Source organism: Geotrypetes seraphini, chromosome 3 (assembly GCF_902459505.1).
Source record: "Geotrypetes seraphini chromosome 3, aGeoSer1.1, whole genome shotgun sequence".
In the NCBI taxonomy this organism is placed as follows: domain Eukaryota; kingdom Metazoa; phylum Chordata; class Amphibia; order Gymnophiona; family Dermophiidae; genus Geotrypetes; species Geotrypetes seraphini.
In genome coordinates, this window is record NC_047086.1 from 335305379 (window position 1) to 335318823 (window position 13445).

The window sequence follows — 13445 nt, forward strand, 5'->3', positions numbered from 1 at the left end:
GTAGGGCTATGCAGGAAAGCTGGCCAGAGGAAATGGAGAGCTGAACACCCTGGGAAAAGGTCTGTGAAAAGGGTTTTCTTTCTGGCTGTATTTCTGTTTGCTCTTTGAGCTAATGACTGTGGGAGTTACCAGGGAAAATAATCCTGTACTGCAGTTTCACATGCTGGTGTGCTGGAATTTGTAAAGGATACAGTAATCTCCTCTTCAGGATATTTTCACAGCTGAACCAAACGCCAGGCTGTAATTCCGGCCAGTTTAAACCCCAGAGTTTCCTGGTTTCAGGACTCCGTGCAAGTGCCCAGCTGTGCAGTGATTGCCATAGCAACTAACTAACTCAATTAGCCTGCATGCCTAGTAGGGAAAAGGAGATTAACCTTCTCAGGGCAAAGCCTGCTCGGGACTAGGGAGAAAGTCCAGCCCAGCTGGAGAGAGGGAGTGCACTGTAGGACAACACAGAATATCTCTCAGGCATGAATAAGAATGTCTCCTCTGTAACGCTATAGTGAAAAGTTATGACATGCATACCCTGGACATACAGATGATTCAACTGGACACTACAGACCTATATTCTCACTTGTGTATGCTGGACTACAGACCTATATTTTCCCATAGCCAGGCCCAGCCTGTACCTTGCTGTCTGTAAACATCTGCAGCCTTTGCAATGCTAACAATGTTTTTGTTTCCATTCCCTGCTGGGAGGATATCTATCCAAGGTTCTGCTGAACTGTTATAATGAGCAAGGATCCCTGCTCATGTGGGTGTAGCGAGATGAAAGAACTTGGTACCAAAACATTTGCTCCCTTTCTCTGAACCAAGCTATGGGAACCAAGCAGCTGGATTGTTGAGAGGTCACCTTTGCCAACTTTCATCATACACGGACGCCATCCCGAATATGCACAGAATTGTAAAACCACTAATTAGCATCTACAAAGTGATAAAGTGATCTCAGCGCTTGGGAAAGAAAGTTCACCAAGAGTTCTCTGTTTCTGCAAGGCCCCCCCCCTTATTGGGGAGGGGGATGGAGGTGAGAGAGGCGTGGACTGAGAGGAGGAGTTAGATTTACATTATTTTATGTACCAATAGGGAATTACATAACCAGAATTCGGGGATGGACTTTTTTGGAACAAAGGAAGAATTGCTCTGTATAAAAATCGCGTGTATTTTAGGTAGAGCCAGAGAGATTCACTTACTTATGCTACGGGGATCTGCTAGCCCCCTGCTAAGCATATGGGTGCAAGTTCTTCTCTCCATTGCATATTCTGAACTGACAATACATTTTTCAGATATGTCTCTGCTGCTGTAATACTGTAAGTTTTTATACTAACAATAAACGAATATTGTCTGTTTTGGAAGATACAATGCCGTCTTGTAGTTATTCCAATGAGGTAAACAAAGCAGCCTTTACTTCAGTTATTTGTGCCAACTGTTTCACCTCCAAGCCTCATGAAATACTAATGACTGGGTGTTCGCAGAGAGCGCGGGTGTGACAGCCCAAAGTCATAATGCTGTTGTACAGATCCATGGTGAGACCTCATCTGGAATATTGTATACAATTCTGGAGACCACATTACCAAAAAGATGTGCTGAGAGTTGAATCGGTTCAGCGAATGGCCACCAGGATGGTCTCAGGGCTCAAAGATCTCCCATATGAAGATAGGCTGAACAGATTGCAGCTATACTCACTCGAGGAACGTAGAGAGAGAGGAGATATGATTGAAACGTTTAAATATATCACGGGCCGCATCGAGGTGGAAGATGATATCTTCTTTCATAAAGATTGATTCTAATTGTTTAATTTTCTTAAAAAATCAAACATTGATTCGGAGAGTAATGAGTCTCCTGACATAGTCTGGGTCTCCTTAAGCAGAAGCAGTGGTGGCAGTAGCTGGCGGGCAAAGGCAGCACAGTGAACAGGCTGTTTTTGGCCTGCCCCGCCAGAGCCTTCCCTCTGTTGCATCACTGATTCTGTATCAGCACCACTAGATGAAAATAACCACTTGTGTGGCCAATTAATCTTGCTGTTTCTCACATGCTGTGCTCAAAGAAAAAAAAATATAAACTTTGACTAGCTAAACTTCATGACCAAATAAGATAGGGATAACAAAATCAAACATGGCAATTAAGGCATACAGTACCTTGCCCTGAATTACTTCAACCATGCTAGACAAAGTTTCGTCCTTTTCTTTGATGGTGCCTTGAAGTTGCCGAATTTCCTTTTGTAGCTCTTTAATTAGTGCCAGAAAATTTTTATCATCCATGCTCACCTATAAAATGTAATAAGCAAGGACTGACTATCTATGACAAGACACATAGAAAAGGGACTTATTTATATAATTCCTAAGCCCAGAGTAATATTATATTAGTATACAGTGTGCAATTACACTGTGTTGCACCACTTACCAGAACTGGATAATCTAAGCCCAATTCAGTAACACAGCACATGTGCAGAGCTTGGCTGAGTGAGAGGCTTTATTTATGCCCCTTGTTGTAAAAGTAACTCACATAAAAAGTAACTCTGTAAACTGGAGCCTAAATTTAGATGCTTATAGATAATTGTGAACCAAAGGGGGAGGGGTGTGCTCCGAGCGAGGGCTGGGATCATAGTCCAACTCTTGGAACTTCTTCTGGCAGCAGCACAATTCACAATTCACTGTTCTGCCGGCGTACGGCCTTCCTCTTGGCCATGTCTTTCCTTCGCAGAAATAAGAAATAGGCGGGACCCAGCAGAAAGGAAGGCCCAATGCTGGCAAGAGCTGTGAGTTGTGAATGATGCCCTGCTGATTGGGGGGGGGGGGGGCAGAGCATTGGGTGGCTGCTAAAATGATCTGTGTTCTTCAATGGGGACAGACTAAAATGCATTAGAAAATGGGCTTAGCGCATTTTAATGTGAGACTTTCCCATGTGCTAAGCCTATTTTCGATGCTTTCCCTAAAATATGGTGAAAGGGGATAAACTTAGAAGTAATCTAAGGAAATACTTTTTAACAGAAAGGGCGATAGTTTTTCTCTCCATTACCTCCACCAGGAGGCCATTCCACACAACCATCTGAATTCAGGAAAACATGAGATAAGAATTCAGAAAAGCACAGAGGAGCTCTAAAGGAGAGGAAGGGATAGTAGATGGTATGAATGGGCACATTGGATAGGCCATATGGAGTTTATCTGCCTTTGTTTTTCTCTGTTTCCGTGTATAAGGCCATGAAACTAGGGTTGCCAGATTTTACGATTGTAAAATCTGGATACCCTAGACCTGCCCTCAGGCCTGCCCATCTCTGCCCACCATTGCCTGCATTGGTTGGGCAGGAGGCAATCCGCGCATGACATCATCGTGTGGCATCCGCACATGTGCAAATTGCCTCCTGCCCAACACGATTGAGAGGAGACTTTTCAAAACCTGGCCAAAGTGCCGTCAAAAGGAAATCCGGACGTCTGGTAGCCCTACATGAAACTATAGAATCAAGTTTGATACAATTCCTGCTCTTTAGCCTTAACCTGCAATTCTCTTTGCTGTGTATATTTCATAGCTCAGTTTCTGTTTTCACTCCACAATTTAGACCTGTCCAGCCTTTTCACATCTTATTCCCGCCTGTGTTTTATTGAAATTTCTGAGTTGCCCACCCAGAAATGTATCCTGGGCAACTTAAGTTTATTTAGGTACTTATTACCGTTCTTCATGAGACTATCAAGGCAGTTTTTATATTCAGGTAGGGTTACCAGACGTCCGGATTTCCCCGGACATGTCCTCCTTTTGAGGACACTTCCGGGGGTCCGGACAGCTTTTCAAAACCCAGCATTTTGTCCAGGTTTTGAAAAGCTTCCAATAAATTGCCATCGGGCAGGAGGTCATCTGCACATGCGTAGATGCCCTCCTGCCTGATGAGAGAATACAGCGGGGGTAGGGCTAGGGCAGGATTGGGCGGGATGGGCGTAACAGGGAGTGGATGGGTGGAACTGGGAGGGCCGGGGGGCTAGGGGTCCAGATTTTCCATTTGGAAAATCTGGTATCCCTACATTCAGGTACTCTAAGTATTTTCCCTAACTATCCTGGCAGATTCACAATCTACCGTATTTTTCAGTCTATAAGACACACCTGACCATATGACGCACCTATGTGTAGAGGAGGAAAAAAAAATTTGGTTCAGATTTTTTTTTCTTGGTTTTTCCTCCTCTACACGTAGGTGCGTCTGGTGGTCTGGTGCGCCGCAGCCCCTCAGTACCTTTTTTTAACTGGCAGTGGTCCAGCATGGTCTTCTGCTGGACGGCAGCCTTTCTCGCTGCAGAGTGGCGCATAAGGCAGGAGCACGACCTTTGTGCTTCCTGCTTGGTCCCATGCTGCTCTGTGATTGGCTGCCGTCAGTTCTCGCGATTCGCTCCATAAGAAGCATACACTTTTCCACCCCCTTTTAGGAGGTGGAAAAAGTGTGTCTTATGGAGTGAAAAATATGGTACCTACAATACCTGGGGCAATGAAGGGTTACATGACTTGTCCAGGTCACAAAGAGCAGCATGACGATTGAACCTGCAACCTCAGGGTGCTTAGGCAGTGGTTCTAACCATTAGGCCACTCCTACATCATAAATTACAAAATAAAAGGACAAAACAAAGTTTTGTATCAACTAATTTATGCTACTTCACATTTCCATCTAATTTAAATGTTTCCATTGTTACATTCTATTTGTATCGACAGTATTGCATGTACACTACAGTTAATGACAGTTTATATAAGCCTTCTATAAGGCATAGAATTGGAAACCATGGTAAAGCTGACACTGTCTCTTCCAGTCTATTCAGACTTCCCTCATCATTTTCTCCAGAAGGTAACCAAGTAGGTCTCTTCTAGATCTGCTGTCTCTGAAAATATATTTTATGCAAAGAAAATACCACAAAGAAAAAAAAAAAACTTACCTGAATGGATTTGTGAATCACTGTCTTTTCATTTTTTATACCGTCAGGATTGGTCCTCATTAGTTTATTCGCTACAAGATTCGATGGTGGTTTGTAACTATGAGGTCCCAAAGACACCCCAGCAACATAAGGAAGTGTGTCTGAATTATTCCTTCTGATCTTCATAATTGAAACTGAATTACTGTGTTTCACAGGTTCCGGGGATCCTAGCTTTGTGGTTTTGAGTTTATTAGACATTTTCACATAATTAGTGAGTTACAGCTTTCAACAATCCAAGCAGGAAGTTTCACAGTTGTGAGCAGTGTTTTATACTTATCTTGTCAGTGCTGTGAAAACTGAAGATGCTAAACCCATGTTAACTTAGGTGGACTTAAAACTTAGATTTCCATTACAGTCTTTAAGATGGTGAGCAGGTTTTTTCTGTGGGAGAGGGAAAAAAGAAAAATGATCATAGGTATGATCTTCTATTCAAAGTAAGAGCCCCTTGGGCATAAAGAATTCACTCCCCCCTCCCCTTTTACTAAGCTGCGGTAGAGGTTTCTACCGTGGCCCAGAGGGCTAGATGCTATGAACGTCAGAGCATCGTCAGAGCGTTTAGCACTAGAGAATGACACGGGGGAAAAATTTATCACCCTTCCTGCCCCATCCCCATCCCCATGAGCTCATCCCCGTCCCTGCTGCGTCCCCATGAGCTCAGTCCCTGTCCCCGCCCTGCAAACTGTTAAATCCCACCCGCACAAGCCTTGAATAGTTATGATTTTATATTGAACTTATTTTATTAAAGTATAAAAAGAGACTATTCTGTACAATTGTCATTTTATAAACACAAATAATACAGAGCAAGGATCAACAAAACCCTGTCTCCCCCCTCCCTTTCATAAATATCCCCTCCACTATTGTGACATGGTTTACCACGGTAAACGGTCCCCATGTCATTCTCTATTTTGTACTTCAGGCTGCAGTAGAAACCTCTACCGTGGCTTAGTAAAAGAGGGCCTTAGAAAGTAATCAATTAATTCCCAGAATCCGGGAATTATACTGTAGCTCCAACTACCTAGTTTGCAGGGTCACTCTGAAGTAGCTCAGGATTTTGAAAAATGCAGTCAAGACTTTTTGCTAACATCAGTGAATAAAAATAATGATATTTTATGTTAAAAGAAATAAGAGTTAGAGGCCTTGTATGTCATCAATACATCTAAACCCTTGATTTTCAAGGTTTAGACTAGTTCACTACAAACAAAACAATACGATATTCTCCCTGGTCTACAATTTTACTGCTTAAATGTAAGAATAATATGCGCAATAAAATTATAGAAGGCAAAGGTACTTACTTACCTGTAGCAGGACAGAAAGCCAATTATTCTTGCATGTGGGTGACATCATTCACGGAGCCCTGGTGCAGATGCTGCAAGTGTAATTTTTCTTCAAAACTTGAGTAAGTGCTCCCACCACGCATGTGCAGGTACTTTCCTGCCCAACTTGTGAGTGTGGGACAAGCAGTAAAGAATCACTGCTCCAAGGAGAGGTGGGAGGGTACGTGAAAATAATTGGTCTGCTGTCCTCATAGCATACCTGCTTTTTGCCATTTGCAGAACACAAACTATAGATGTCTGTCCGGCATCAGCCTTAGCTCCCCCATGCTGGTTTGGCAAATCTTTTTTGCCATTTGCAGGGTACAGACCTTTGCTTTCTCCGAGGACAAGCAGGCCACATTATTATCTCACATATTGGAATGCCTAGCTGCCAGGCTCACCAAAAATAAAAATTTAGGACAACAGAAATTCGCAACAGTGAGTTAAAAAAGTCAGTCAACCTGAAGACATATATATGTACACTTTGTGGAGGTGCAGCCTGGAACAGCAAAAAAATAGGCCTAAAGGGATGAGTTGGATCCTAGACCCCAAATAAATTCTGCAGGACTGTTTTACCAAACTGATTGTCATATCAGGTATCTTGCTCAGGGAAATAGTGAGATATGAATATGTGAACTGAAACCCACATTGCAGCCTTGCAAATTTCTTCAATGAAGGCTGATCTCAAGTGGGCTACTGATGTCGCCATGGCTCTGACATTTGAACCTTGACATGACCCTTTAGACCTTTGCTTTCTCCAAGGAAAAGCAGGTCATATTATTATCTCATATGTTGGAATGCCTAGCTACCAGGCTCACCAAAAATAAAAAATTAGGACAAGAAAAATTCACCAAGTGAGTTAAAAGAAGTCAGTCAACCTGAAGACATATATACACTGTTGTGGAGGTACAGCCCGGAACAGAAAAAAATGTGCCTAGAGGGATAGGTTGGATTCTAGACTTTTAGAACCAACTCAGCCTAGGCATAAGTGAAAGAAATGCAATCTGTCAGCCATTTGGCCATTGTGCACCTATAAATGGCAACCCTCATCTTATTGGGATCAAAAGAAACAAAAAGTTGAGCAGACTGTCTGTGGGGCCTAGTCTACTTTGTGTAAAAGACCAATGCTCATTTGCAATTCAAGGTATGCAGTGTGATTTTGCCAAGATGGACATCGGGTTTGTGAAAAAATGTTGGAAGGACAAACAACTAATTTAGATGGAACTTTGACACTAGCTTAGGATGAAATGTAGGGCCAAATTCTATACAGGACATCTACATTAGGCTCTGCTAGGTGCCCTAATTACAGATGCCTAGTGATGCCTGCCTAACTAAAATCCACACACAACCCAAGTTGTTTTAATTAGCTTAAAATGGCATGGTAATTGACTGCACCTTTAGAGTTAATTGATATATTTCAAAATAAATTACGGTACTAAGAGTTCCGCGCAGAAGAATAGCACCTAGCGATGTCTATGTCGAGGTGCCCTCTGATATCTAACAATGCATACCAAAACCTACCTGAAAAGTAGGCATAGTTAGAGGGCGGAGATTACGTGTGGTTGACTTAGACATCACTAGGTGTCAGAGTTAGGCGCTGGTAAATTAGGCCAAGTAAAATCTAAGTTATAATCTATAGTGCCACATATAGGTGCATGCATTTACCCGTACACCTGTTGTTAACATGGTATAAGTGGGGACAGTGGCATAGCCCTCCTGTCTGCCCCTACTCTTTCTGCACCAACATCCCCCCCGTGCCCTCCTTTCCACCCCCCACTCCTTCCTCACCATACGTGCACTCTCCCTTCCCATCCCCATACCTCTTAAAATCTTCGTTGGTACGAGCAGCTTCTCCAGTCTGCTGCTCACGCTGGCTTTCCATCTGATGTCACTTCCTGACCTGGAATTGATTTCAGAGGGAGCCAGGCCTGCATGAGCAGCAAGCTAGATTTGTTGCTTGTGCTGGTGAAGATTTTAAAGAGGTACGGAGGATGGGAAAGGGAGGGTGAGAGCGTGGCATGGGAGGGGGGCAGAGAGCTGCTAGCACCCCCACCAAGATGGCACCTGGGGTACTCTGTCCCCCTTACTATGCCACTAAGTAGGATGCCTAAATGTAGCCATGTAGATGCCAACATATGTTAGTATTCTATAATGGAATTTAAGTGCCCAGATGCCATTATAGAATTAGTGCTCAAAGTGCTGCATCTAGGAGCCTAACTTGTGGTGCGCAGTTATAGAATTGCCTCAATGCATTATAATATACATGGCTATCACTAAAGTTGTTCTGATTTAACCAATGTATGGAACTAAGCAAGGAAAATGCAATGAGCATACTTCAACTGTAAAGAGAACTGGAGTCTAATCCATAATAAGCCTAAAAAAAAAAAATTTGGACAGTCCAAACCTAATATCCTGAAAAGGGGATAAGAACATGCCATACTGGGTCAGACCATCTAGCCCAGTATTCTGTTTGCACTGTGGCCAATCCAGATCACAAGTAACTGGTAAAAACAGTTCAGTAGTGACTGGTGGATGTGTAGATTGAGTATCATGTTGCAACCTTGAAAATCTCTTCTAAGGACATGGTGCTCACAGAACAGGCTTTGCCACTGTCTTCCAGTCAGACCAGCCAGGTCAGAACCCCAAGAAATGCAATCTGCTGCCCAATCAAAGACACCAATCAGTTGGGATTACAAGAAAATAGACAGTTGGGTGGATTCTGTGAAGGAAATTTTCAAAGGAATGATGAGGGAACCCTTTGCAATTGCCCCACCCCCTCTAAGCAAAATAAAGCACATTCTTTTTCCTTGTGAGAGAAAAAGGGGGTTCAAACTGGGGAGGGGAGGAGAAGGATGGCGAGGTATGCAGGAAATTAAGTTTTTGAAATCTCAAATTTTGCACCTGCATAATATGCATGATAGAAAGAAACATCTTCACAGTTCTAGCTGCTACAAGTGAAGCTCTCCAAGGGTTATGTTTTACCTTTGAAAATTGGCCAGCAAGTACCATGAGGTATTTAAGAATTGCCCTCTATGAGAACTTCAGTTTGCTCCAGAAAGAAAGTGTCAGATCCCTAGCAAAATGCAATTTCTCTCTTCTATTCAGAAGGCTGATCAAAAATATTCAAAGAACTTACTACATTTAATATTAAATCATTTATTGCCCATTTCAATCCATATGATTTGAAGTAAATAATATAACATAATCAAATCAAAATAACAGCCAAAACACAATACAATAAAATTATAAAATACATCTCACAAACTCTGCCTTACACCAGGTAATATCCATAACATAACATAAACATAAAGATCGACTTCTAGACCCAGGGCAGAATTAATTCTTCAAGGGCCCCTAGGCACACAAATACAATGGGCCCCCTAGCCCCACCCATGCCCTGCCCACACCCCACCCACACCGGTTTTCTGAAAGTTAGTAAAAAATGTATTAATATTAGTCCAATAAAAGGATCACCATTCCTATTTCTAACCATTTATCAAAACAGCTACAATACTACTTTATTCTAAAGCAATAAAATAAAAAATAGAATTTTTTCTACCTTTGTCATGTTGTTTCTGCTTTCCCCATCTTCTTGTCATTCTTTTCTTTCCATCCACTGTCTGCCCCTTCCAGAAACTGTCTATCTCCCCCTGCCATCTTTCCTCCTGCCCACCCCTTTGGTCTGGCATCTATCATCTTCCCTCTGTTCCCCTCATGGTATGGCTTCTCTCTCCTTCCATCTCTTCTTCCATCCCCCCTGTGGTTTTTAGCATCTCTCTCTTCTCATTTCCACCACTCAGATCTGATATCTCTTTCACCTTCCCTGTTCTTCTCTGGCATCTCTCTCTCTCCTCTCTCTTCCCTTTCCTTGTCTTCTCTGGTCTTCCTTCTCTATTTTCTGTCTCCGTCTAAATTAAATTCTTTCTTACTATTCAGTCCTCAGTTTCCCTCTTTTCACTGTTTACTCACAGCTTGCCACCCCTTTCCTTCACCCTTCTGCTATCTCACTAACTCTATCTTCTTCCCTTCATCCAGCATATGCCCCTCACCTCTTCACCACTGCTGTTTCCCATATGCGCCTGATGCTGATGGCACAAGTTCTCCCCACTTTCATCATCTGCCCTCTTCTCCAGTTCCCACTTCCATCATCTGCCCGACTGACTGCCAGTACCACCGTCTCTCACTCTCTCTCCCGGCTCCACCCCAGTGCATGCCCCTCCTTTTGGAGCCTCAATCTATGACTTTCTACATTGCAAACTGCAGTCCATGATAATGACACCACTATCAAAAACAGAACAAAAGTAGAGGACTATCATATTGTCTTTCAACCATTGCAAATGTTTATTCAAATTGAAGCTTTTACCCTTTTTGGTTCTTTTGCTGCACGACTCCACCTATTAGAAGTTTCAAACCTCTGACAACCCCCACCCTCTTTTAGGAACCCGACCCCATTACAGAGCAATGCTTTCACAGCCTTAGGAAGCAGTATTTGTTCATTCCCACATTGGGAATGATTGTGATTTTGTTTTGCTGTGAAAGTTAAGAGCATGCTTGCTGCCACTTACCTGAGATCACAGACTCCTGCTCATGGCTGCTGGAGGATGTCTTTGCCATGTCCTGGGGTTACACTGTTCCTGCTCCTACTTTGCTCACAGCTCCTTTTAACCCTCTTATATTACCCCAACTCCCCACGCCTTTGAAATCGCCGCTGCAGCCAGTAGTTGGTTTCATGTGGCTTCCTTTGATCTCGACACCCTTCATTGTATTCTCTGCAATCCATGTTAGGCTCCAGATTCAAACTTCTGCCTGTCTGAGACAGGGCCCCCTCCATCTCCTTCCCTTCCCCTACCTGATTTTTTTTTTTTCCCTGGGAAAGATTGGCAACATGCCCCCCCCCAGAAAAGATTGGCAATGCGGGCCTCCCCCCAGCAGTGGCGGCGGCAACCATCTGTTCTGTTGCAAGCAGTGCTGCTGCTTGGCCAAAACTGCCCTCTGACGCGAACCGCCCAGGCAGGAAGCTTTGGGATGAGCACCATATGCAACAGAATGGTTGCCGCTGATGCCGGGGGGTGCCCGCGTTGCCATTCTTTCCCAGGGCCCGTTGCCGTTTGAAAAAAAAGCTGAGTCGTCTTCATGCTACTTCTTTCTTCAGCGGGCCCCCCTGGCAAGTTCGGACCCTAGGCACGTGCCTCCTGGGCCTTATTCATTTATCCGGCCCTGTCTAGTCCGCATTATCTTGAAGATCTAGACGATTTACAAAAGATTATACTAAACTCACATCCATAACCATCTTAAAAAAATAAACTTCCTCTGGAATTCAGTCATAGCTAACTCATGAAAACTCTAAGAAAACCCTCTTCAAACCTACTTTAATTATGCACAATAGAAAAAAGCCATATTTTAGATATCTTTCTACAATACATAACATGGAAGTCTCACACTACTTTGTGCAGGATCTTTGGGATGGCTATTTGCATTCTTTTGAAGGAACTTAATGTAAGGTGCTTTAGATGCAATGACAGCAAACAGAAGTGAATACCCAAAATATGATTTTCAGTGTTAAGAATTTGAGTTTACCGAAGTCTAAAGGATCAAAAGAGGCTTTTTATCAGCTGGCTATAACCCAACTTCAGCTGGCTATAACCAGGCTTCATTTGAATCAAGTCCCAAAGAGAATGTACTGATATTAAACTTCCTTCTTTTTGAGTTCAATAATGACATAAGCGTCATTCAGAAAGGAGGGCTCAAAATCCCCCAAATGGGGGTGTTGATATTCAGCAGCACTTACTGGGGCAGACACTGGTTTTCAGTTGCTCTTTCCAGTTAATTCCACTGAAAATCTTTAGTCACCACCCCATACCATTCACTTAGTGACAAGGCAGTGCTAAGGGTAGTACCAGGACAGAACCGCAAGTTATCTAGGCTCTGCAAATATTCAGTGCCAGTGACTGGTTAACTATCCAGATAAGTTAGGATGGCAAAAGAGCAGATAATCTCAATAAATCCAACTCTTTTATGTCACTCATGTGTTTGATATTCTTTTCCTCTATTGCACCTTTGAAATCTTAAGAGAATGACATGGGGACACATTTGTCTCTGTCCTTGCAGGATTTATCTCTATCCCCATCCCATCCCCACGAGTTCTGTCACTGCCCCATCTCTGCAAGCTCTGCCTCATCTACATAAGCCTCAAACACTGATTTTAAAGTGTTTAAGTCTTCTGCAGATGAGAATAGAGCTTGCAGGGATGGGGCAGGGACAGAACTCATGGGGATGGGACAGGGATAGAGATAAATCCTTCAGCGACGGGGACAAATGTGTTCCCGTGTCATTCTGTAATTCGTATTCAACTAGAAGTTGTTTTAAGGTATAGCAAAAGAAATAAAACTCTGACCCAGAGTTTTATTTTTCCTCATTGTCTTTGCTCAGGCTGCTCTTTATAGAAAAATAAAGCAAATTACAGTAGACTCTCAGTTAACCGGCACCCATAGATGTCAGATAAATGTAGCTTCTGGTTGCTTGAGAGTTACTATAAAAAAGGCCTAACAAATACAATACCCCATAATTTGCCATACCATAAACTGTTCCAAACTACTGGACATGTGGTAGGCAAAGCATGGGCGTACTCAGGTGTGACGTGCCATTTACACTTAAATTTCTGCCAGAAATTTATTTTATTTTCATTTCTACTTATAGTATTACAGTATTTCTTAGATTTTTTTTTTCTGGTTGCATGAGAATTCTGGTTAATTGAATTCCAGTTAACACATTCTACTGTATTTGTATCCAAGAGGGGAAAAGAAGGAATGGGTAAAATCAAACTAGATTGTATACCTGCTGCCACACACAAGGCTGCCAGATTGCTGTTGATCTGCTGGTGTGTTTGATGTCCCACACTTGGGCCACAGGCATTCCTGCTGACAGTTAGGAGCTGGTTGAAACTTCTACTTCAAATTACCTGGTACACAAGACAAACAAATGTTCTTGTTAACATAGCTACCTTTACCATTTCTATGTGGTTTTAAACTAAACTAAACTAAACCTTAAGTTTGTATACCGCATCATCTCCATAAAGCTAGAGCTCGGCACGGTTTAAAGGTAATTCAATAAATGAGGGAAGGACATAATAAGAAATTAGGAGTTATGAAGAGGATAGCTAGCTTTACATTTTAAATAGATAGCTTTATGT

At 42.7% G+C, this 13445-nt stretch overlaps 1 protein-coding gene across 8 annotated transcripts in view; it reads right to left on the reverse strand.

Moving 5' to 3' along the window:
- LOC117357501 (uncharacterized protein PFB0145c-like) overlaps positions 1 to 13445 on the reverse strand; it is a 122571-nt gene that overhangs the window by 44335 nt on the left and 64791 nt on the right. For 7 of the 8 annotated variants that reach the window (XM_033938211.1, XM_033938205.1, XM_033938208.1 and 4 more), the window contains 3 exons: positions 13091 to 13214; positions 4905 to 5324; positions 2136 to 2264 (listed from right to left, as the gene is read on the reverse strand). In XM_033938211.1, the coding sequence (XP_033794102.1) occupies positions 2136 to 2264; positions 4905 to 5141 (366 nt within the window). In that variant the 5' untranslated portion in view covers positions 5142 to 5324; positions 13091 to 13214. The remainder of the gene's footprint in view (positions 1 to 2135; positions 2265 to 4904; positions 5325 to 13090; positions 13215 to 13445) is intronic. The other variant, XM_033938212.1, reaches the window with a different exon arrangement.